This window comes from Aptenodytes forsteri, unplaced genomic scaffold (assembly GCF_000699145.1).
Source record: "Aptenodytes forsteri isolate BGI_AS27 unplaced genomic scaffold, ASM69914v1 Scaffold459, whole genome shotgun sequence".
NCBI lineage: Eukaryota > Metazoa > Chordata > Aves > Sphenisciformes > Spheniscidae > Aptenodytes > Aptenodytes forsteri.
The window spans coordinates 660,044-685,301 of record NW_008794121.1 but is presented as its reverse complement, the minus strand read 5'-3'; the positions used below and the strand labels follow the sequence as shown (position 1 = coordinate 685,301).

General features: G+C 50.4%; 2 protein-coding genes across 2 annotated transcripts in view; one reads left to right on the top strand and one right to left on the bottom strand.

The window, feature by feature from the left end:
• XRRA1 (X-ray radiation resistance associated 1) overlaps nt 1-3,964 on the top strand; it is a 16,492-nt gene extending 12,528 nt beyond the window's left edge. The window contains 5 exon segments of the mRNA XM_019471440.1: nt 439-699; nt 1,268-1,433; nt 2,092-2,204; nt 2,783-2,888; nt 3,723-3,964. Coding sequence (XP_019326985.1) covers nt 439-699; nt 1,268-1,433; nt 2,092-2,204; nt 2,783-2,888; nt 3,723-3,964 — 888 coding nt within the window.
• A 2,330-nt stretch (nt 3,965-6,294) lies between these two features.
• Nucleotides 6,295-22,510, bottom strand: RNF169 (ring finger protein 169). The gene is made up of 5 exons (XM_009276902.2): nt 22,436-22,510; nt 15,916-16,062; nt 14,357-14,469; nt 13,519-13,618; nt 6,295-11,101 (listed from the first exon to the last, which is right to left on the bottom strand). The coding sequence occupies exons 2-5, from the start codon at nt 15,991-15,993 to the stop codon at nt 9,890-9,892; spliced, it is 1,503 nt and encodes a 500-aa protein (XP_009275177.1). The 5' UTR covers nt 15,994-16,062; nt 22,436-22,510; the 3' UTR covers nt 6,295-9,889.
• Between the last annotated feature and the right edge of the window lie 2,748 nt (nt 22,511-25,258).

Below are 25,258 nucleotides of genomic sequence, written 5' to 3'. Positions count from 1 at the left end.
GCTGCAGGGGAATCTCTGCTCCGGCGCCTGGAGCACCTCCTCCCCCTCCTTCTTCACTGGCCTTGGTGTCTGCAGAGTTGTTTCTCTCACGTATTCTCACTCCCCTCTCCCGCTGCAGTTGCTGTTGTGCAGTTTTTTTCCCCCCTTCTTAAATACATCGTCCCAGAGGTGCTACCACCGTCGCTGAAGGGCTCGGCCTTGGCCAGCGGTGGGTCCGTCTTGGAGCCGGGTGGCGTTGGCTCTGTCGGGCATGGGGGAAACTTCCAGCAGCTTCTCACGGAAGCCACCCCTGTAGCCCCCCTGCTACCAAAACCTTGCCACGCAAACCCAATACACCCTGGTACTCCCTGTCCCATAAGGACCAGCCTCCAGCTGCCGGACCTGACCCCACGCTGACACTTGTGGCAGCGTGCGTGGATGTCCGTTGTCTCCCCCCAGGTCACGTCGCATCTCCCCAAAGTCACGAAGAAGCCGCTGATGCTGAAAGCTCCTGCCGAGACCTTTGTGTGGAAACAGCTCCCAGCTGCAGTGGAGGCTGCGAGAGATGCTGCACCTCCGAGTCCGGCCCAGCCGCTGCCCCCCGTCAGCTCCGTGACCCCAGCCGGCAACCGGTGGACGGCACTGGGGGAAGGGGAAGGTGACTCCAGGCCTCCTCCTGGCTCAGCCGAGGAGGACGTTGCATCCTTCTTCATGACGCAGGTGAGGCCGGGCTGTAAGAGTTCAGGACTGCAGGGCTTGTCCAGAAATGGTCCGTAGATGGATCTTCGTTTCCTAAGGGAATGAACTGTGGGCACCAGTGGTTATAACCCTCCTTTGATTGCAAGGGATTGAAGGAAGGAAGCACTAGAAAGAAGCATAAATGCAATGTTGTGACCAAGAACAAGAGCTGGTGGCCTATTTTGCAGGGTGGCGTGGGGCTGTGCTGGCTTGGTGGGTAGCCCCAGCTGCAGGAGCTCCTAAGTCCAGCATCGTCCCTGCGGCATCTGCTGGAAAACTCCCTCCTAGAGCTCACCAGGGCAGCTTTTTGACTTGATTTCCCTGAAAATCTTGGGATTATCAGGGAAAAAAAAGTCTGCGCTGGGATGGGGATGGCCCCTCTCTCCTCTGTGCTCAGTCCCGCGGAGCAGAGATGGGATAAAATGGAAGCTGCGTGGCTGAGTGCCACCAGGAGAGACCTCTGTCCACAGCAGGACAGGCTCTGGCTGACTCCATCAGCTTGACTGGTAAGAAAGGGCCACTGTGAATTCCTTTATTTTGCTGCTTTGAGGTGGAGGATGTGTCCAGACCCCTGCTGAGACCTGTGGCAGGGGACAGGCTGGAGAAGGGGAGCGAGCAGAGGCGGGAAGGAGGCTCCCAGGTCGTTCCAGAGCGATACAAAGGCTACGAGGAGCTGCTCGGTGGAGACACGGACCCAGGTTTTATCAAGCCAGTCGGTGAGGATAGCAGAAGGCTTTTGCTCAGAAAAGCCTTGGCAGGTTCATGATCAATATGGTCCACTCTGGCCAGGAAAGAATCATAGAATCATAGAATCATTAAGGTTGGAAAAGACCTCTAAGATCGTCGAGTCCAACCGTCGACCCAACACCACCAGGCCCACTAAACCATGTCCCTCAGCGCCTCATCTACTCGTCTTTTAAATACCTCCAGGGATGGGGACTCCACCACTTCCCTGGGCAGCTGTTCCAATGTTTCACCACTCTTTCAGTACAGAAATTTTTCCTCACGTCCAATCTAAACCTCCCCTGGCACAACTTGAGGCCGTTTCCTCTTGTCCCATCGCTTGTTACTTGGGAGAAGAGACCGACCCCACCTCGCTACAACCTCCTTTCAGGGAGTTGTAGAGAGCGATGAGGTCTCCCCTCAGCCTCCTCTTCTCCAGGCTAAACAACCCCAGTTCCCTCAGCCGCTCCTCATAAGACTTGTTCTCCAGACCCCTCACCAGCCTCGTTGCCCTTCTCTGGACACGCTCCAGCACCTCGACGTCCTTCTTGGAGTGAGGGGCCCAAAACTGAACACAGTATTCGAGGTGCAGCCTCACCAGCCTCAAAGCAGCAAAGGCTTTTGTTGTTCCATTTTCCCTCTGGTTCACAGGGATACAGAAGAACGTGCAGGCACTGCACTACATCCTGAAACACCCCCTGGTTTATCGGGACACAAAGCCACGACTGGACAGCGTACAGAAGCCCTACGTGCCTCGGAAAAAGGTAAAGAGCCGAAGCTCTGAAGGGAGAAGGGTTGCGTCTGTATCTGGATCAACCCATGTGTTTGGATGGATGCCGAGAGCCCCGAGTGTGGGCTTGGCCCCAGTTCCTGATCCCAGCACCTCCCTGTTCTCTCTCCCTTGTGGCGTGGTGCACGCAGCCCCCACGGGAACCGACCTGCCGGGATGGGTACGCTGGGGGCTGATAAACGGCCAAGAGCCGTGCTAGCCCCCGGGCAGCGCGGGGGGAACTGCTTGTCACCAACCCCTCGGAGAAAGCCAGCCCTGTCCCAAGGGAGGCAGAGGAAACAGCCTCCGAGCTGGGTCGTGGTAGAATTACAGTCTCTGAATCCACTCCGCTGCTCTGGGGTTGCGGAAAGCTGATCCGGTGTTGCTCAATAATCTTAAGTTGGTGTCTAAACCAGACCGGCTTGGTCCAAAAAGAAGAGATCGTCTCACCTACCTCGTGCAGAAGCACGGGCCCATGTTAGTTTAGGAGAGGGGGCAGGAAAAGGAGGTGGAAGATCATCAGCCTGGAAGGCGGAGGGGAGGCACGCCGCAGCCTCCTGGTCTTCCTTGCAGCATGGGAGGATGCCCGGCCCTCCTGCCCGAAAGACAAGAGCGGAGGTCCTGGAGGGAATCCTGACGGCCATGAGAAACACCTCGACCATCACTGAAGTCCCCTTGGGTATGTTCCTGCATTCCCAGTCTCTCCTGTTGACGGCACCGCAGAGGCAGGGGCAGGATCTGAACATAAAGGTGTCCCTGAGCTGGCGGGGTCCTGGGGTGCGGCTGAGTCGGGAACGGAGGGTCCCTCCCATTGCAGCAGCCTCCCCCCACGTCCCTGCGGAGAGGACAGGGGCTTCGCCTGCTGAACGCCCTCAGCCCACCACGAGGTCGGACCCCGATGCTCTGCCTACTGGTTAACAGAGGGGTAAACGCAACGCAGACGCTGCTGGGGTCCCTTGGATCCGCAGCTGGATTAACCCCACCCCAAACCCAGCTGGTGGGAGAACGGCCTTTGAACAAAAGCGGTTTTGCCCCCGAGATGAAGCAGGACTCGGGTCTCTGAGCACTGGCCATGTTTTATCTCCATCCCAGCCCCGATGGTGGTACAATCCTGAACTGCCAGTGCAAGCAGGACCTGGCTGCTCCCCGGTGCTGCCTCTTTTCCCTGCACCGGCCGGGGAAGAGAGGAGGAAAGAGAGGCAAGGATTGAAGGCACTTTTTGCAGGCTACAGCAAGAGCCACTGCCCGGGCTTGAACCCAGAACATCTGTCTTCACTCTTGAGTTACTCAGGACCACCGGTGCCTTTGCTTTTGGGGCTCCCGTGTTTCGTGTGGGCACCAGGATAGAGCTGGATCCCAGCAGCCGCCTTTGTGTCCCGGCACGGTGACGTGCCCCGTGCTGCGGGGCCAGGAGGGCTGGGGCCGCTGGCGGGCGGAGGCGTGGGAGGGAAGATCCAATATTGCAGCCAAGGAGCCGTCCCATCGCTCCGCTCGCACCCCTGGCCTTTTCCAGCATCTGTTTTGTGAGAGAAGAAATCCAGCCCCAAGGTGTACCGGGAGGCACGGAGGCTGATGGGGGAATTCCAGGAGGTGTTCGAGATCCCCCCTGCAACTGTCGGCGAGGGGAAGGCCAAGCCGTCGGATGAGGCGCAGGTGGTAAAAGCCCTTCTCGCAGAGGCAGCGTCCAAGCAGGGGAGCCCCGAACAGCTACAGCTGCCGGGGAAAAGAATGGCCAAGAAGGTGCCCGAAGTTTAGTCCGCAGTATAGCCAGGGGTTGAATAAAGCACCCCACACCTTGGTCCTCTTGGATAAAATGTATGTTATTTTGTAACTTGTTTGGAGCTGTTTTTCCCCTCCCGAGGTTGGAAAATCCAGTGCGGTGACAAGATTCATCTCAGGCTTTCAGGCAGCGACTTCCAGCTTGAAAGCACCGACACAGCCGCAGCGCTGTCGTGACAGCACATGAAAACCGTGTCTGCTCACTGTTGTGCTCTGCCGTTCCTGGAAAATAAGGTGTGTGCTCACCCACCCCTGCGCAAAAACTGACTTGTAAGAAAAACTGCTGCGCCCTCTGGGCATTGCAGGGAGGTTTTGGCCAGCGGTGAACAGGGCGGAGAGCGCTGTGACCGCCCCGTCCCATGATGAGCACGGCTCGCCATGGGGCTCTGCCTGCGCTTGACCAACGGGTCGTATGAGGAGGGCTCGTGGGCGAGCAGCAACACCGCCACCATTAACGGAGCGGCAAGCGAATACCAGCTCCCCGGTTCTCTCGGCTCTCGCCCGCTGTCCCAGCATCGGTCTGTCCCGCAGCCAAGTGCTGGGGAAAATCCGTCTCAGGCCGGGGCAGTGCTGCCAGCGCTGCTCGCGGCAGCCCTGAGCGCGGAGCCCCAGCCCGCCGCAGGCACGTGCCTGACCAGCCGGACCCAAGCGTGCTCAGGGAGCCGAGCTGGGCACAAAAAGAGTTATTAAAACCCCGAATCCATCGCCGTGTCTGGCTCCCCTAAAAACCAGCTGCGTCAGTGCCACCGGAGGGGTTGGGACAAGCGATGGGGAGCGATGGAGGATGCTCGCTTCCCACTGGCCGCTTACCTACATGAAAAATATGTCAGTATACTCGCCTTCACCTCTTTTCTCCCTCACCCCCCCCGGCAAAACGTTAGTGAACAACCTCATTCAGCCAGGGGCAACCGTAACCCGTTCGGGACAGGCACCAGTAGGATCCTGCTTGTTTCCAAGCGCAGCAACTTCAGCAGAAACAGGTAGTTCACTGTCAGAACCTGGTTTTATTCTCTTTTAACCTCGGCCTTTGTCCTGCAGTTAAAGTCCTCGCTGCTGTTAAAATGTACACGTTATTTGTACGCAGTTGGCATATTTCTGGTTTGTGACAATTTTTTCACAAGCAGGATTTACTCTGTTCCAAATAACAGAAGCCACAACATGACAGACGCCTGCATGTCATTTTACCCACACATTTTACACATGCAAGTCAACAGTCCTTCAGTAACTTCCATCGCTTTTTAAAAACATTCGGATGAAGCCACGGTGGTTCAGCTGAGACCCAAAATGACCGTAGTCTTTTACCGCCCCGGTGCTCCGCTGGCAAGCTGAGGAGAACACGAAAGCACAACGATTTAAAGCATTATCAGAAAAAAAGTGTAGCAACATCTAGATTTGTTTTAAACAGTTTGACAGTAAACACCAAGGAACCCAGGCGTACACCCCCCCCTTTGTAACCAGCTGAAGGTTTTTCTGTTTGCATAGTGAAGAGCTAATTCTAGAGCTGATGCTTCACGGTGTTTTGGACACGGGGAAGAGAAAGGTTTGTGTCCGATGCGTGCGACACGTGGGGATGATCCCAGCTTCCGCGCTGTAGTTCAAACCGGCGTCACGTCCCAGTTCCACCCAGCTGCCATCCGCGGGGACGTGCTGCGGGTCTCCCATCACGGTGCCAGGCGAGGCCGTCGGCCGTTAGTTTTCGTCTCGGGTCCCCCAAGGGGCGAGAGGGGCCGGGTTTTTGTGAAACGCTTCCCCCCCACCCCGTGCACGGGACAAGCTCCTTGTCAACCTTTCGCCAGACGACTGGGAGATGGCACGGGGCTGTTGGAGGGTCCAGGCGGAGCCCTGGGGCCCTGTCCTCGGAGCATTGCTAAAGGCTTGTTTTAAAAATCAGTGATAGTCTTTAAGGCTTCAACCTCCCCCTTTGCTTTCATTGAGAAAATACAAAGAAGCGCTTGTTCAAGCTACACTTCATGACTACTGCATGTACAATAGCATTTGAAGAAAAATACTGACAATATAGAACAACATTATACAATCATCTGGCACGATCCCTTCTTTTGGCACTTTTCCTTCATTTATCTGATCTCACTGACTCCAAACACGGACCTCTCCGTACGGCTTTTCCCGGGCAGAGAGCTCCGGAGGGTCAGAAAGCGACTTTCCGGAGTCGGTGGCATCTTTGGCAGACACGGTCCTTCTGTCGTCAAACCAACCCCAGCCCCTCCAGCGCTACCCGCAGCGCAATCTCTTGACCTGGGTTGTTTTGTTTTTTTTTTTCCCGCAGCGCAATCTCTTGACCTGGGTTGTTGTTTTTTTTTTTTTTTTTCTCGCAAGAGAAGACAGCTTCACATTTTGGGAGGATGCTCGCACGCCTGCGCCGTCCCACAGCCGGCAAGGACTGCCGTCATCCCGGAGAGGAGGTGGCTGCAGAAAGGAGGAGGGTTAGAAACGACTTTCATGTAAGCGTAAGTAAATACTTGGTTTCATCTTAGAGCCTCTGCAGATCTTGTGCTGCATCCACCGTTCAGCAAGAGGTATTTGACTTCTCAGCTGGCATCATTTGTGGCAAAGGTAGCGTCATGCCCGACCTTTAAAGGGTGGAGGCTGGGAATTCCTGCTCTTTTAAGTGTAATTATATACAATTATCTTTTGTGCAAGCTTACACAAACTTACAGAGTGTTAAATTAATAAAACATCATCCTAGCTTCCCATCGCCTCAAGTCTCGAACCCGACACCGCCTCGGGTGGATTTCAGCCGAGGGCAGTCGCGCTCTCGCTGGCTCAGGAAGAAGGCGAGAGGGTCTAGGCGAGCCGGCTGGAAAACGACCCATGTTTCTCCCAGTCCTTAAGCAACGAGATGGAGAAGCGAACGTAGAAATGCAGCCAGCAGCTTCATCGGACTGAAAACCTGCGGGCACACAACCTCACGAGAAAAGATCGATCCCACCCTGATGCTTTACTGAAAGCTGCTGCGACTGCAACCCTTCCATGACACGATTGCGACGTCATGTCCAAAGGTCTCCTTCAATGCGGATGCAGTGGACCGTGCGTGATGCTTAGGGAGCCGAGCGGCGCTGCCGGGACGTGGGCTCTCTCTTTCGGGGGGAGCCGGCTGCCCAGTGAAGGCGAGGTTTGGGAAGCCGGGGGCGCGAGGGGTCCCATTAAGCTCCTTTTGCCTGGGGACAAGCTCCAGCTCAGGCGTTGCCTCCCGCACTTCCACCCAGCTCGGATTTAGAAAGAGGAAATTAACACACAAACCCCCTAAATATTTATGTAATCTTTTAAAAAGAAGGTATTTAAGACACTGGCCTGGTGCGTTGGACTGCGAAATCTATTTTAAGAGGGGAAAGAAAGGATACATTCAGCGTGTAAATCTAGTTTTTTGTGGTGTAGGCTTGCTCAGAGAGCGCCCGGCAGCCCAAGCCTGGATGAAACCCACACAAGCGTTGCGAGAAAGAAGGAAACCGTTTCGGGACGTTTGATCCGGGCTCAAGGGATTAACCGTGGGGAAGGGGCAGGGAGAAGGGGGTCTGTAAAAATAATTAGAAATCCAGATGCGCTTGAGAAGTGCATGCTTTAGCTCAAAATGTTGGGAAAAAACAGCATGAATTCGGAGTAAAAGCTGTGGGTTTCCCTCCTGAGCTTATTTCACTGCAAAGGGCAGATCCAGGCCATCGCTACTTCTCCCTGCGCTGCTCTTCTGGGTCCGGTCAAGGCTCTAATTATTTAATTTCCTTCCAATTCACGGCTGGGTACAGGAGCAGGATTCGGTTTGGGTCAAAAGCGCCTGCTTCAATCCGCACCTAACGAGGCTGCGGCGCGCCGGAAAAGCCATCGCCCACGAGCCGCAGCGGGTAGGCAGAGCAGGCCAGGTCTAGCCGGCCCTAGACGACTTTAAACATCCTTTTTTTTTAGTAGTTTGTGTGTTCAGGAGATAGAGAGATAGAGAGATATATATTACGGAATCATTGCTATAAGATTTCTCAAAACAAAAGTGTCAATCTGTTGAAATATAGTATTTAAAATATATAAATTTTATCCATTAAAATATAAGATTTCTTTTTTAAAAAAAAAAATCCAGTTCAATTAGGAAAAAAGCGCCAGGGTCCTTGCAGTTACGCAAGTATGCCGGGAGAGAAAAAGAAAACCAGTTCCCGTTTTTTTTTTTGACCATTTAAGACGGAGGGAGAAATTCAACCATTTTTTTAGATAGAGGAAATTGGGCAACGACCGTTCTCTTAGATCAGATCCATCTGTTTAAATGCATTGGCTGTCCTCCCTTCACGCCATGGGTCACAGTAAGGTTTGCCCCAGCACCGTGCTTCAGTTCCATCCTGAAAATACCCCTCGTCACCTGGCACACGGGTCAGCAAGATCGTTAACGCCGCAGCCTCCGCCCTGGACGAAGGTCCCTGCGGGCACCGAGGGTCCCCAGTGAATACTCTGCAAGGCAGCTTTCAAGTATCAAGTTGAGCTGATGTTTTTTGAGCCCGATTACTGGAAATAATCAGCGAAAATTATTGTGCTGTTAATGGGTGATGGGGAAGGGCGTTAGAAACGCCAAGAGCCCAGAGGGTGGGCTGCCACTGAAGGCCACATCTGGGCAGACAACACACGCGCCACCAAGCCCAGGCTCCGAGCCAGCCTGCCGTGCCCGACTTCATGCCTTTAAGTGGAAATTTTTAGTGCGTCGCTCACCTGAGCTTTCTTAGTGGTTCGAACCTGAAGACAGCCAGCTTGGAGCAGGGGCAGGGCAGGCTTGCATCGCCCCGAGCACCCGCGCCTGTGTGCCCGCGGGCCGGGAGGGCTGGGCTCCTCTCCCAGCTCTACCGCCAACCCATCGGGTGTCTGGGAGAGGAGGGCGATGCGTCAGACACCTCGGGATGCCTCCTCGGGCCGCTCTTGGACATGCAAGGACAGGTCTTGGGTGTGCTGAGAGATCTCTCAACTGAGCAAGAACCTGCAGGGTACGTGTCAGCAAGGAGAACGTCCTTCCCGAAATCCCGGCCAGCTCTGGATTTCCATGTTAGTGGGAAGAACATGAAACCCTCCGGCCTCGGAAGAGGCAGGGACCGGGAGAAAAGCTGCGTTTGCTGCCTGGGTCGCAGCCCCCAGAGCACGGCTCCCACCTGCTCTACCCGAGCTCTCTGCTGCGTCACTAACATGAATGTACAAGTTCCTACGAGGCTTTTCAGTAAAATCCTTATTTTATGTCTTTCTTCACTGCGTTTGGCTTTCTACTTAAAGAAAGTAACCTATGATCTGTACTGCTGGTGCAGACAGCGAGATACATTCATTTACAAGTACTACAGGTGGATCTGTTTGGTACTTCCTAGCAGGAACACGGATCAGCCTGCCTCCCCAACAGCCCTCAAGTCAGGTCAGTCGAACACGCTGACATCGGTAACAGTCTGACCACCACAGCCAGCTGCAGCGTAAGGAAGAAAACGGGGCAGACAGAGAGGAGAAGACTGTCTCTAGAACAGAAAAAGCCTACTTTCCGTGAGTAGAGCTCTGATTTCTCTTGGCATATTGAAGCGGCAAGGCAAGGAACGGACGAGGTCCTTATCCCGTACCCCACGTACTGCTCACACAACCCTCCCAGCTGGGGAACCCAAATGTCACCAACTGCACGTAGAGGCGTTGCAGTGTATTCACGGGGACGACGGACACTTCCTTCAGACCAATGGACCAGAAAGCTGGAGGATTTTTTTCTCTCTCTTTTTTTTTTTTGTTAATCTGAAAGGACTCTGGCTTCTCTCTGAACTGGACCTACAAATGTCTTACCACCAAAATGAAAAAACAATTGTTGTGGGTGGAAGTATGACAAAAAATAGTTTTCCTATAAGATAATCTGATAAACCTCATCGTCCTCTAGAAAGGCAACATCGTCCACCAGTGCTACTTAGCACCCAGAGTGCTCTTCGACCGCAGCAGATACCGATCGACTCTGACTTTCCGCCTATCCACTGTCCTATTCTCGCTGTCGAAAATCCGCTGCAGATGCAGGGCCAACCTCCTGTCCTCCTCCTCTTGCTGGAGCTTCTGCTCCATCTCCCGTACCAAGCGATCCTCCGGAGGCAAGCCCACCTCCCCTGCCGCGTGCCTCAGTCTTTTGACAGAGCCGTTGTGCTCCAAGTGCTTCGTTTTGCAGCGTCTCTTCCGGCCCCGTCTCAGCGTCGGGGGCTGTTCCCCGATGATGTTCTCAACGGAATTGCAGGTGCTGTTCTGCACGTTGATCAATTCGCTGTTGTTCAGGTATTTCAACTGCTTTTTTCCCGATGGCTTGACGGGGACTCCTAGTGTGCTGTTGTCTGGGAGCGATGCGCTGACGCCCATGAGTCTTCTGCTCAGCATTTTCGGGCCAAGACTAAGACAGGATTTGTCCGTGAACGTGTTCACTTTTAGGTCAGGGACTTCGGACACTCGTGTGTTTAGGGAGGTTACATTTGACCTCGCATCTGGTTCAGCAGCGCTGTCGTCTGTTGTAAAGGCCTGTGAATCTCTGTTCTTCTCACTCCCTCTTCCCAGCTTCGTTTCACTGATGGAAGGAAAGAAATCCAGCTCGGGGCGAGGGTCTCCTGTTGTGTCAGGTGGAAGGTGATCATCCTGCACTTGCGGCTGCTCTTTAGTGCAGCTGCTGGAGTTGGTGATGTCAGGAACTATAACGTCTTCCCCGGGCTCCGAAGCCAAGGACGTAAGGGTCGCTTTAGAGAGAGTCTTTTTGATCTGGCGCTCCTGAAATATCTGCTCCCATTTTTTCAGTATTCTAGGACTGGCCTCGTAGGTGGTCGGCTTTTGCAGACTCCGGTTCAGGTTTCTCGGGGTGGACTTGATAATGAGAGGGCTCAGGACTCTGCCGTCAGGAAGCCTCTTTGGAGGAGTACACGGGGAGCAGACGATAGGCTTAAAGTGGTTGAGCTCTTCCGAGATGCTGTCATTGCTCTCGGGGCTGATGGATCGCTCTGGCTTGTGCAGGGCCGAGAGGGACGAAACGGGGTTGAGAACCAGGCGTTTCTCTGCTGTCAGGTCTGGGGCGGAGAGGCAGCGGTTGTTTTGGGTGGATGACAAAACTCCAACCAGCGGCGTCGACGTGCTGGTGACGGATGGCACCTGCAAGGCAAGGCACCACAGCTCAAAAAGATTGTCAACTGAGAAGAATACGGACAAGCATGCGAGCGGAGAACAGGAGAACGTGAGGCTACCACGCTCGGCTCCTGCAGCGGACCAGCTGGAGAGCTCTCTGGAACAGCCCTGGCAGCCTCTGCCGGTCACGGCACATTTCATGGCTGATCTATAACATAAGCAGGGGACACTGGGGTCCAGCACGATCTGGGCCTCAAATTTATTTCAGTGTAAGAGCTGTTCTTGCTGCTGGGACAGGGCAAGGGGCAACCACTCTGATGGCAAAAAGCTTGAAGCAAGGCAAGACAAGGAGAAACCGAGAGGCACTGCACCACCCTGGCTGAAGGAAGCCATGCTCTTTGAGGGAAATCACCTCCAAAGGGTTTTTTGCTCCCTACCAAGCCGTAGGAGAGAAAGAATAAATACTTGGCCCAGGTTTAACACACTGCGCTGCAAAACGTCATGAGAAAAGGTGTGTATGTGCCCGAGGCAGACTGGTGGAACAACCTTGATGAGTGGTCCCAGGCCACACCGCGGCCACCACACTGGACACTGCCTGAGACAGCCTCCAGCAGAGCTCAAGAGCAGCGTTTCTTGTCATCTTGTCATCTCCAAACCCACCCCTTAATGCTGCTACATTTGGAATGTGAGAGAATCCAGCCACAAATAAATCAGAAATGAAAGCCGCACGTACGCAACCGCAAATGGTATTCTTCTTCTCTAAGGTGAAATGATTTTATCCAGCAGCTAGTTTGAACAATGATAGCCTTTCCCTGCTTAGCCCGAAAGAAAGTTGTTTCTACTAGCTTATTTTGAGGTCAAAATAAGTTTATGGAACACCCTCGTAGTGCAACTCTTAATTGGTCAGGTCCATAAGCCATCTATTTAAAAAAGTCCTGGGAGGGAAGGTCAGTTATAGGCCCTCGCTTTGAGCTCAGTCCAGCTCCTATCAGCTTAGACGGGAACTGGACCATGGTCCGTGCTCACCACCTCGGAGCCGCGTAGCTAAGGGATCACTGGGGTCAACTTAGTGTGCCCAGTGGGGATTTTACCATTTTCCGAGTAACATACCCCAACCAAACTGACCTTCCAAAGGACTGCAGAGGCTTCTGTTCCCTATGGGATCTCTGGAATTGAACCGTCCCCTTCTCCATCTGGGATGAAACTGAGCCCAAGATGGAAGGGTGTCGGCACGAGGAGGTGGAACGTCCTAGCAAGCGGCCCTGGCGGAGCAGTGTTGAAGCTGTTCCAGGCTGAGAACTGACAGCTCTCATGATTTAAGCTGCTGCCGCCAGCCACCAGGATCCCGCGGGCCGGAGAGGCACATCGGAAAGGAGGCAGAGCACGGCCTCAGAGACAGAGATTAGTACAAGAGCGAGCGTGCAAAATTTGCATCTGCTGGCAGGGTACGTGTCAGCAAGGAGAACGTCCTTCCCAAAATCCCAGCCGGCTCTAGATTTCCATGTTAGTGGGAAGAACATGAAACCCTCCGGCCTCGGAAGAGGCAGGGACCGGGAGAAAAGCTGCGTTTGCTCCCTGGGTCACAGCCCCCAGAGCACGGCTCCCACCTGCTCTACCCGAGCTCTCTGAGCAGTCCTTTGGAAGGTCAGTTTGGTTGGCGTACGTTACTCGGAAAATGGTAAAATCCCCACTGGGCACACTAAGTTGACCCCAGTGATCCCTGACAGAGGGGTCAGCGGTGCTGCCAGGCACGGCGCAAGGAAAGGCGTCTGCCAAGGTCATCTCCAGTGAGCGGAAGGTACCCAGCGATTACTGCTGGAAGAGCCTGAGAAACCTCCGGCTCAGATTTTCAGCAGTGCTTCGTGCTCACCGCTCATTTCGAAGCGCTGCGGTGCACTGAAAAGTCGGGCCTGTTGCACGGGGTAACGGATACGGTGAATTCACTTGGTCTGCTGGATGCGAGGGGAAGCAAGAGCAGGCCAGCTCTTCCCGTAGCGTGGAAGTGCAGAAGAAAGTATCCGAACATCAGGAGAGCAATGAGTTTTGCTCTGTTTAAACAGCTTTGGAAAGAACAGGAGAGAAAGGGGGAGGAAGAGAGGATTTTTTTCTAAACTTCCAGAAGATTTTTCTTTAATCGGCTGGGGATTCAGCCTTGAAAAGAAAATTAATTACAAGACAAAAGCATGACGAGTAGCCTTCCAACTTCCAATTATCCTCCAGTGCTAACAAACAACTCCGTAAGCTGTCTACTTTTCTGCTTAGTATTTTCTAACCTAGCAGCGTTTTATTGTGAGCTGCAAGGAAGTGATTGGCCCCACGGCGATAACACAGCACCAGCAGCGCCACAAACGCAGTATTTTATACCTCCAGATTACTGGCGCTGTGTAACCTCAGATAAGAATATTTACACGCAGAAACCCTATGTTTCCAGACGCAGCCGGTACCTTTGTTTTGTTGGCTGGGGCTGATCTCTGCCTGCTCTTTGATCTCTCCTGAATGGTGTCGTTGCAGCTCCGACTCCTTTCCACTTTGGCGGTTAGGTTCCTGAAAAGCAGATGCGTGAAAAGAGGAGATTGTTCATGACCTTAGGAACAACCAGCCCAACAGCCCTGGCAGCAGCTACCTGTGGGGGAGGCATCAGCCTTGGCAGCGCCCGGCTGTGAGAGATGCCTCCTACGCCCTCGGGATAAAGGGATCCAGGAATCTTGGATCAGCTGCAGAGCCCTGGTCTGCGTTCAAGGCCTTCCGCACTAAACACACTGACACCTCCACCTACGGCTTATAACTAATTGAGGTCAGAGCTAATGATGACGCGGTGGAAACCTCTGTGCTTCTCATGTGAAAACACACTTAGTTACTCAGCCGATTCCACTGCATCACGCAACAGCTTTCACTGATAAGCTGTTTGGGGCTGACGCTATCTCTTAATACCTGTGCTGGAGAAGGATCCAGCACTCTTGAGTTCATCATGCAGAATTGTGTACTTTAATGATTTCTGTCATTTAAATCTACAGGCAATGATTCTTCTGCTTCGTGGGATCAACACTAACTTCGTTAACCCCCAGGGTTTTGTAACAGGTAGGAGGTAATCAGACAGACGCTGTATCCTACCAATTAGTCTGTTCTAAAACTCCAGAAAAATTATTACTTATTCTGGATCGGAACAACCATTTTAATTAAATTTAAAGCATCTCAGGTATGTTTAGAACAACAGTCAAAAGAACGTGAGATTTACATCTCTAATGAACATTAGTCAGCTTGAAGCAAGTCTCAGCATCTTACCCTGAAAGGAAAGCAAAGGAGTAGGCACTGGTCTTGGAGACAAAAGCCGACCGATGTGTTTGCTTCCCCTGGAATGGTTCTTCATTCTCTGAATCCGAGAGACGTTCAGGAAACTGAAGTCAATCAAGGAAGAGTTAGCTGACATGCACAACAAAAAGAATCACTTGGAAAATAAAGCTCTTTCTTGCAAAGATATTAAAGATTCCAAAAGCCCCCGTTCCAATTACACCTAGAGGACATAAACTGAGAATGCAACCTGCCAGCAGACACACGTGCTCGTGCGGCTCTCTTCTCTGGAGCTGTGGCAGCTCAGAGGCTGGCCCCAAAAGCATAAATAATACAAAAATAAGTGCACAGCTCCTATGTATAGCTGTCAGTCACTGAAGAGAGTTAATTTATTGATCAAGGAAACGTGAGAAAGTCCTACAAGAAGGGTACTACGAGACGTTATTCAGTACCCACGTATCAGCCTGTCAGTCTTTAAATCTTAAGAGCATTTCCTGCGGAGTCTCACAACTGAAATGAGAAATAGGCAAAACTCAGCATGAAGAATCTGTTGGACTACAGTATCGTACACCTACACTGTAGAAGATTCACGGAGGTATGTTCATGGAAACGCATATATGCCTGAAGACCAAGGATACACAAAGCAGAGCGGTTACCTCTACAGATTTAACTGATACGTTTGGAAGAGGTGCACCTTCAGTCATGAGTAAAGTGGGCAAAAGGGGGGACAGAAACCTCTAGAAGAACATCTGTAGTCGTAACAAACCTAGAAGACAGTTTTCATTAACGTGGATCTTTATGATCTGTTAGCTCATAGCCTTCAAGGGCTGTAATGAAGTCAATCAACTAACCCTGGAATCACAGAATCATAGAATCATTGAGGTTGGAAAAGACCTCTAAGACCATCGAGTCCAACTGTCAACCCAACACCACCAGGCCCACTAAACCATGTCCCTAAGTGCCGCATCTACACGTCTTTTAAATACCTCCAGGGATGGGGACTCCACCACTTCCCTGGGCAGCCTGTTCCAATGTTTAACCACTCTTTCAGTACAGACATTTTTCCTCACGTCCAATCTAAACCTCCCCTGGCACAACTTGAGGCCGTTTCCTCTTGTCCTATTGCTTGTTACTTGGGAGAAGAGACCGACCCCACCTCGCTACAACCTCCTTTCAGGTGGTTGTAGAGAGCGATGAGGTCTCCCCTCAGCCTCCTCTTCTCCAGGCTAAACAACCCCAGTTCCCTCAGCCGCTCCTCATCAGACTTGTGCTCCAGACCCCTCACCAGCCTCGTTGCCCTTCTCTGGACACGCTCCAGCACCTCGACGTCCTTCTTGGAGTGAGGGGCCCAAAACTGAACACAGTATTCGAGGTGGAAAGCTCCCTGTGTCAAAGGATGAGCTCCCAGTTTCAACGGGCAGGAACAGGAGATACTCAGCTAGTCAAGGTCTTAAAAAAACTAGTCCTTGTTCCAGGACTGAGTCTTAGCAGCATTTCACCTACCAGTCAGTGCCTGTGATGTGGATAGGAAAGAGAAGCACAAGCTTACTTACACACTCTTGGTTCACTTTAAGCACTAAAGATTCGTCTTTTTTCTGCTGTTCTTCCATTTTTCTTTTTCCTACGTCCATGTCATCTAGAATGAACTTGTGAATCAGATCCTCAGAAGCTTTTTCTTCTTGTAGTTTTCCTTCTCTCAGCTGGAAATAATGACAAAAGAAGCAGCGTACTTGAAATGTCTTAAGTCCTGCACCTGGTTGCCAACAAGTGATTTTCCAAGAGTCTGGCCACATAATTTAATTTTGTCTTCATTTCTCTACTCTAGAGTAGAGCCACTGCCTCCCTCACTAGCAATAATGTGAAGATCGGTTTGTTTCTACAATGCTTTCAGGTGCACTCTACACAAACACCGTGGATATTTTCTTCTTTGCAAAACAGCAAAGGCACTGTTAGGCCCAGGGTTTGGCAAAGACTTCTCTGCCACACCACCTCCTAAAATAGCGAGACAAAAGCTTTTGTCTCTTTGTAGATAATCATACTACAAATAAAAGTGTGCAAAACAGTAGTTTCATGCAAGCTACGACATTTCAGTTTTAGTCTTTTAATGGACTTCAACACAGTACACACAATTTGGCAGACATACAGACAGCATCACCTAAATTAAAATCGGTTAGACACAGCAATCCCCATGTTGAAACCTACACGCTATATGAAATCCTACTGTTTCATTGACGCGTTGGGATGGAGAAGATCCAGAGAGATTACCCAACCCTCCGACGGCCAACTGGGGGCCCAAGGCGTGAATTCAGTTTATCAGCTGAAGTGCAAATGCGGATGAGAAGTGCAAGCGAATGCCAGGATCTAGGACGCAAGGACCCACAGGATCCTGCCTGCTGCACGTCGAACAGCCGCTGCCGGCGCACCACGCTGGACAGACTTGCTTTTACCTCCTGGCTTCCTACTCTGCCCCGCGTAGTTAACCCCTTATTGAAATCCCTTTGCTTTTTTAATATACTGCTGCAACCTAAGAAGTCTGATCCATAGAAGGCACCGAGCACTTTCAGCCTTGTTGGTATCACCTCCTATGAGGAATACTTCCCCTGTATTTCCTTTTGTTTTTCTCTAATTCCAGTGCGTTCTTAGATGTTTTCTTGCTACTTTTCACCACCCTGGCAATTCCAAAAAGCTACGATGCGACATTATTTTATCCCCGTGCTGCGCTACTGCGTTTCACAAACCTGAAGGCTGCACAAGAAATCCTGCAGAACTGCCAGGGCAGCCCCAAGCTACGTCTTGCTGCACTTCCCATCCTTTTTCTGCACTGAAGGCTTTTTTGCTGTGCCTTCTAAACTGTGCCTCTTCCATTAACTGCCAGCCCCCATACACTCCCTTATCTTCCCAGAAGATCCCCATCCCATTCTTGAGCTTGTGGAAGTCCAGTAATAAGGGAAGTGGGTAATGAGAGAAGTGGATTTCAGAGAAGTGCAACACTTTCCTTCCTTCCCTCCCTCCGAAAAGCACAATCCATCGCTTAGGGATCCCTTTTAACCAACCAAGGTCGATCTTCAGTGTCCACAAGCTCCTCCCGGCCAGGCTCTCCCTGCAGAGACTTCTTTCTTCCTGAACCAAAGGATTATCCCCAGCACGGTCCACGACTCCAACGGGCTGCCTGTCCTGCTGCTGCATTATTTTGCTCCCCCTTACCTAAGGAATCAAACCCCCCCATTTCTGCCAGGACCTCTTTTCTGCAGACTTGCTACTCAAAACCAACAAAGCCCCTTTTCTCCTCCTTTCCAGCACCTTTTCCTGATGAACAGGCTCTGCAGTACGTACTTCACATAGCCCCATCCAGTCATCCCTGCCCAGGATAACATCACCCAGCTCCCTTCTCACTCATTACCCAGCCTCTTCCTCAACTTCAGGCTTACACATAGGCCATGAATAGTCTACATATCTATGTATATATACCAGGTTCTTCCTTCTTCCTCCACCCAACCTCTGTGCATAAGCTATCCTCGTCTGGGACAACAAGCCTGACCTTTGACTGACAGGTCTCCATCACACTGACGAATCACAGCTATGGCTAAGCACCAGGAAATCAAATACTTCTGTTTATCCCTCCCATTTGAGCGTAGGCATCTCAGATGCTGAAGAAGCTGCCCTGTTACGTTCCCTCCTATCCTCTGACACCGCCGCAATTTCCCCCTCGCCTCCCGGGGGAGCAGTGCTGCGGGACCTGGTGCCAACCAGCAAAGCTCAAGGCATCCACGGGCAGCTCGAGCACTGACCCTCCAGCACTGCACATAAAGGCAGCGGGCGACGCTGCAACAACGCCTCATTCTTCCAAAAATATTTAGTATTTTTCTTTCCTGCCACGGGGGGCGGGGGGAAGCATGGACATGCGGATGGCAAAGAAAACGGAGTTCACGATGCATTACACGAAAAGCACGTCATGATTTTCAGACTGGGAAGGACCCGAAGCCTCCTGAATCCAAACCCCCAGAGACGAGGAAGAAAGAGGTAGGAGGAGAGAAGGTAGAAAAGAGGAACACCCCCGTTTGGCTGATTGTGAGTGTTCAGCAAATGTTTTCAAAGACTGGTTTGACTTCTCGTTGAGAGTTGTTTTAAGATGTATCTTTAAATTCCTGATCTATTAATAATCTCAAGCAATAACTACAACACAGTGTCTGACTAATGTAGATGATGGCCACATGATGCAGACATGACGAATAGTCTGCTGTGCGTTTCATGAACAGTATTTCTGCACTTTAAGGAGCCTTTTTTAAGTAGCTGAAAAACAAGTTCACATCAAGATTTATCATAAAGATGACTCTTTTTGGCCAGCTGAAATACTGCCCGACACTTGTGTCCCTTCTGTATTTCTCACATGGAAGAAAGCTATAGGGAAATCTTCACTTTTTTGTCTAACTTATAAAATTACACTCAACTCCCAAATCTAAAGCCACAAGCATATGTAACAACACACAGGAATATTTAAGGATTTTAGGCCAACCCATGGCAGTTAACGGGTGCAAGCACAACCTCTGCTGACAGTGAACAGTGAAAAAACCAACACCAGGATCCTAATCCTAATTAACGGGATACAAAAAGGAATTTAGGTCCAGAATTCAGGCTGCAAACAAAAGCAAACTCTAATGATAAAATTTGTACTGATGAAAAAAAATCCTTTTAAGTAGCCTAATGTAAATTATCTCCCAGAGAATTTACTTACAAACGTGGCAGTACTGTGCTGGGACATGAGGACTAGAAACTGAAACGAGCTGGTGTGAAACATCTACCCTGGGAGAAGTATCTTACGTTATCTGAGTAGCATCTTCGAAATACTGGGTGCAGGACCGCCAGCTGCTATTAGCAGTGCGGTTATCAGAAAAAGCATTTCAACCAGTCTGTAGCGCTTTCGGATAGCCCGTTTGAAACTGCAGGAGAGAATACTCTACAAGCAATCGCTAATTTTTTGCTCAAGAATTGCTCAAGAAATGAGAATTTCAGGAACGTCGTTCTTGATACTAACAGTCAGTTTCAAAAGTTTGGTAAACTCACGTTTGACATCTTCTCTTCGCTCAATAAACTGTCCGGGTTTGCTTGCTCGCTCCCCGAGCCTGCTCCGTCTACCCATGCCGCTGGAAAGCTGCATGTCAGCACATGCCTCAGGTAGGAGTTTCCCTCCTGACTGCGTGTGATTACAAGCAATAGACTGCTCATGACAGAAAGACAGTTTAACAGGATGAGTTAGGTTTTTAGTACACAGAAACGGTATCCTCCTTTGGAAAAATATAAGATACAAGAGCACCAAGTGCGCTGTGCAAATGAGGAAAAAACCGTCTCGCTATCCTGCACAAACAGCAAACGTTTCGTCTCATTCTGAAAGTCAGTTGAGAAAATTACACTACGAGATTATCCACTTCAAGTAAGAATTCTTCAGTACATAATTACGGTAACTACTTTGTTTTCCACTGCAAAAGGCTAGGAAGCAGGTCAAGAGCTAGGATTTATAAAACAACTCACATCTGGGAGACGTAAAAGCTTTTGAACGCTCCTCTCCCTTCCTCTCCAGCACGGGTTATCCCCGTTTCACGGGCAGGGAAGCTGAGACGAAATCTCTTGCCTCGAGACACAGCGGGAAGCCCAGTTATACACAAGGTTTGATTCCCAAACCTGAGTTCTCGTCTCCTCCTGCCTAATTCAGAAGTTCAGAGACACCAAGAAACTCTCACCAAGTGGCAACAGTCACAATTTTGCCTGGAATAAGGAAAAAGCACAACTGCATCATCAGTTGCCATTTTGTCAGCAAAATTACATCGCCCTTTTCTCTTAGATGATGATTCAGAGAATCCCACACACACCCCAGCTCTTTCAGACGAGGTTCATAAAAAGCGAGTTTAAGTCGGGAGGGGAAAGAAACCTATCTCTAATCTGCCAGTGAGCAAAAAGGGGAAGCCAGCAGGCTGAACAGGAGCGAGTCAAAAACATGCCCAAAATGCCAGAAACATGTTGAAGTGTTTCCTTTCGACTGGTGGGGAAGTGAGAAGTGTTGGCACTGGACCGCACGTGGTATCTTTTTGCTGAAGTCAAGCGGTAGATGCGAAAACCTCTTCAGCTGCAGTCTGACTCTGCTTCAAATGTGCTTAACTGGACTTTATAGAAATCGTATTTAAAGTCGGTAACGGAGTGATCAGGATTAGCAAACGGTGACAAAGCACCCACTTTGTCCTGCACGGGTGCAATGCTCCTATAAATTTTTTGATGGACCATGGGAAAAAAGATGGTTTAATCCTTCCAGAAGATCTGGATATGCATCAGTCCGGAGGCACTTGGAAGAACTGCAGAGCTAAGATCCTGTCCCCATGAACTCAGGCGGTTCCTGCTCCTCTGGACACCCGGGAAATTCTGGCCTTGCAGCTGGATTGAAGACATCAAGCAACAAGTCTGGCAGGATCAATGATGAGTTAGCTCCAATATCATCACGGAAAGTCTCCCACTCACTATTACAGAGAGATTTATAAAACCCTAGCAAGGTTTAGAGTTAATACCTACATAAAAAGCTTTATTTCTTCTTTAAGCCAAAGATACCCTGAGTATACTCATCCTAAAGGTTACAGTGAAAAAAAAAAACAAACTGCCAAATACAGTGATGCACGTTTAAGTTAATTAATAAACTAGATTTTTACATGAATAAGATTTCTGTGCACTTAAGGCTTACACTGCTGCCTAAACCAACTGCTTCTCAACGAAGTGTCTCGCCACTGCTAAAAATGCCGCAAGTCACAAGACTTCACGCACAAAGCATGCTTGCCTCCCCAGCGAAAGTCACCTGGACCAGAGAAGAGTTTGCGTTTCTTAACATCACTTAACGAAAGGTCACAGGCAGCCAAAGTTATCCTAATAACCTGTGGTGACACTGCCCATCAGTGTCACTGCTAATTCCACGCATAAAGAAGCAGGAGAGAAGACCCTTCTACATTTTTAATTGCCTCCTCACATATACGCATTTCCCAGACGAGTTATTTACCTTAAATATCATCCAAGCAGTATTTCCCTACTTAGCATCACTCAGTGGACAAGGCTATTCTTCTAACTGAACGTCAGCTTCCCCAGCCATTTCTACGGTTGTTGAGATCTTCAAGAGAAAACCCAAAGAAAATTCTTCAATGATGAAAAAAAACCCTGTTCCTTCTCCCCAGCAGGTAAACTGATCAGCGAGAGGTTGGACCCATCTCAAAGGAAAACGGCCATCGCAGAGATCAAGGCCCCGGGACAGCAATTACATCTGTTGACAGAGGCACCAGCAGCGGGGCAGAGTCCACCGCGTTTCGCGCAGGTCCAGGCAGAGGCAGGGAGGACAGAGGCAGGAGCTACGAGTGGCAACGCGCGCGTCTTAGCAAGTTACGGGCGACTCTCACGAGAGGGGTTGCAATGGAAATCATTATCCGCTCAGCTGCAGCAGTCATCGCTTTCACAGTAACGTTTCTCACTTAAAAAGCAGCCAATTTCCATAAAAGACTAGCCACTGGAGACGTTTCAGTGATTTAGATTTAAAAAAAAAAAACCCTTTTAAAATGTAGAAAATATTTTCCCAGACTTTAACTCCAAAACAGCTGAAAAGCTTTTCTTCCCTTCTCAGTTTTTTGTCTTTAATTGACATTTTTTCCTTGCCTAAAATTAGACAGAAAGCTCTGGTTTGGAATAAGATTGTTTCTGAGAAGGATGTTACTGCAGGAGATGCCTTATGCTGCAAAAGCCTTTATGGAATTACATCCACAAATACTGATGCTCTAAGAAACCCTGTACAACCAAACAGTCCCTCAAGGTCCACCAAGGAAGGTACATTTCCATGTTCTGGAAGGCAGCCTAAGACAGCAAAATCTGGCTTCTACGTGCTCGATTACTGCCAACATTTTCCTGAACTGGCTGAACAGCATAAAGGGAATAAATGACCTTTGTTACAGAGCAGGAATAAAAAGCCCTTCAAGTTTCCTTAGAGGTAGGACAGCATTCCTGCAGGAAATCCAAGTTATTCTCGAAGAAAAACCACAATTAGACAGAATACCGTACCTTCCTTAGCTGGCTTTCATATTCTTCTCGGAGTTCCCCCGGTTTGCTTAATTTAATGGGTGCTCTGAATATAAAGTCTGGAAAGAGAAGGAAAAAAAAAAAGGAAACACTTTTTAGTGTATGATGGCTGGGGTTGCCCATTATTTCCCAAAAAGGGTAAGCTCTCCAGGGACTGCACAAGAGGTTCTGCAGCATTTTTTCAAGCACATATGTTTAGATTACGACACTGCTATCAAAGCTCTGTTTAACGTACAGAAACATTCGGAGGAGGATGGCCAAGTAATACCATTTTGCATGTCTGTAGTTTCTTTTGAGATTCTCAAGAGTTCTTGACAAGCAGTTAAGCAATCAGGGGAGTATTAGGAGGATGTAAACACAGAGGTTAAGTAACAGCCCTGAGAAGTCACAGGGAATCTGAGTCCTAGAAATAAAACCAGGCTTTAAGCGTCTGCTCTGGCCAGACACCCAAGAAACGCAGGCTGACAGCAGCAGCACAACACCCCGAATTCACACCCGTCCCCTTCTGCCATTTAAACGAACGCATCGAGTACGCTCTCTATCTTCTATATAACCGGTGTTTTTACTCCTCCACGTCCCATTCACCTGCACAGCCGTTTGCAGTGCCGTCCCGCCGGTCTGGAGCGAGCACAGCTTTTATTCCGCTTGCAATGCGCTCCCCAAGGTCAGTATTTCAAAGCCGGGCGGGCGGGCTGCTCCGTCTGGCAGGAATTCCCCATCCTGCTCCCGCTTCCTCCCTTCCCCCTCGGGAATTCAGAAACCAAAAGCATATTGGCATGGGGTTATAGTTTAACCTCCGTCCCTGGAGTTTGCTACTCCCCAAATGACTCCCTTCTTTATGTCGGCCTCAAAGCTCCCTCCCGCTTCTGTGCAGCGCAAGTCTGGGCAAGTCGCATTACAGTCGGAGGAGCTTGGATGGAAAAGGGAACAACGGGAATAAAACAACAGCCCCTGAACAACCACCCTGGCTCAGCTTGTATCAGTGCTCCAGGCAGGGTGCAGCACAGCTCATCATCCCGACGTGCTACGCTCGGGATGAAATGGGTACGAGCAAGGAGGAAACATCAGTGGTATTTCCTTTTCCCAGCTCGCTAAAATTAAGAGATATAAACCGGCAGCTCCACCGCATGTTTTGTTTAGGAAGCGTTTGTATTCCTCAAACACACTGGCCCAAAATGAAAGGTTCACGGCGGGGTAAGTAAATCAAACGCCCAGCGGCTGGCAGCGGACTGCCCCAGCGGGCATCCTCCGGTTCACGGCCACATTTGCCTCCTCCCCGGGGACAGGTCACAGCCCTGGTGCTGAAACATGCCATTTAAAGACCGACTAAATCCTGTTTTCACCTGTCCTGCCTTCCACCGGTTTGCTTTTAAAGTTCTTAGAGGAAAGCCCCGTAACTTCACTCCCACCCCACCGGTGAGTGAGTGCAAACTCCGGAGTTTCCTGCTCGAGGAGCTCCAGAGAGGGAAGGCTGCCAACCTCAGAGCTGAACAAATCACGAAGTATTTCTTTAATACTTGCTTTAAAAGGGGGAAAAAAACCCTCTTGTAATCAAACATCAAGCATATAGATTATAAGGCTGTTTTTTTTAAAAAAAAAGAGCTGCTACTCCCTCTTACTCACACGCCTGCGTGAGCTAGGCTTGTTTTTAAAGGAAAACATCCAAAATGTCCCAACACGTGTGATAAAAATCCCGAGCGGCGGCGATGCCGGGGAGGCCAGGCTGCATTCCTCGCTCCTGCTTCTGCGCCTGCAACCGGCCGCGCTGGAAACCTTCCACCGGCTTCTCAAAATGTTTTTTCAATTGTGTCCTTGAGCAGTTCCAGTTCTTTGTGAATTTTATCAAGCTTAACTTCCACGGAGACAGTCCCGAGAGCAGCAGCAATCTGTAACGCGCCCGCAGCAACCTTCAATTACTTCTGAATGTTTAAGGCTTGTCTCAGACCTTATCTTCATAGCTAAAAAGGTGTATTTTTTCCCTCCAGGGTAATAAAAGCGTACGAGCTAACCCGAGGGGAACATACTGCAGTAAAGACAAACCACATAAACTGTTTTGTTGCCTCAGCAAGCCAGAAGAGATTTTAAATAATGGAACAACATTTATCTATAAAGTTGTGCCGGGTTAGCTGAAGTGGTCCAACACCAGGCGGAGGCAATTTTATCTATAGCATCTTTACGCACCAACTTGTATATTTTATAGCTGGGTGAAAAGAGAGAGACCCCAAATTTCTAACTCTGTGTAGAAGAGACGAAAACAAAAATGTATGCACAACTGTATATCTACGTTTACAACACCCCATTAGTTTCTGGGTTAGAGTGACGCTGCACGGTGGCTGCCCCCAGCCAAGGATGCTCCTGTCGGCACAGAACCGCTGCAAATCGAACCAGACCGGTCCTCGCACCGGGATGCAGCTGGGGAGGAAGGCAGGATGATTTGTGGTGAATGGAGTTCAATCCAGTTGGCGGCCGGTCACGAGCGGTGTTCCCCAGGGCTCAGTTTTGGGGCCGGCCTTGTTCAATATCTTTATCGATGATCTGGATGAGGGGATCGAGTGCACCCTCAGGCAGTTTGCAGACGACACCAAGTTGGGCAGGAGTGCTGATCTGCTCGAGGGTAGGAAGGCCCTGCAGAGGGACCTGGACAGGCTGGATCGATGAGCCCAGGCCAACTGGATGAGGTTCAACAAGGACAAGTGCCGGGTCCTGCACTTTGGCCACAACAACCCCATGCAGCGCTACAGGCTTGGGGAAGAGTGGCTGGAAAGCTGCCCAGCAGAAAAGGACCTGGGAGTGCTGGTTGACAGC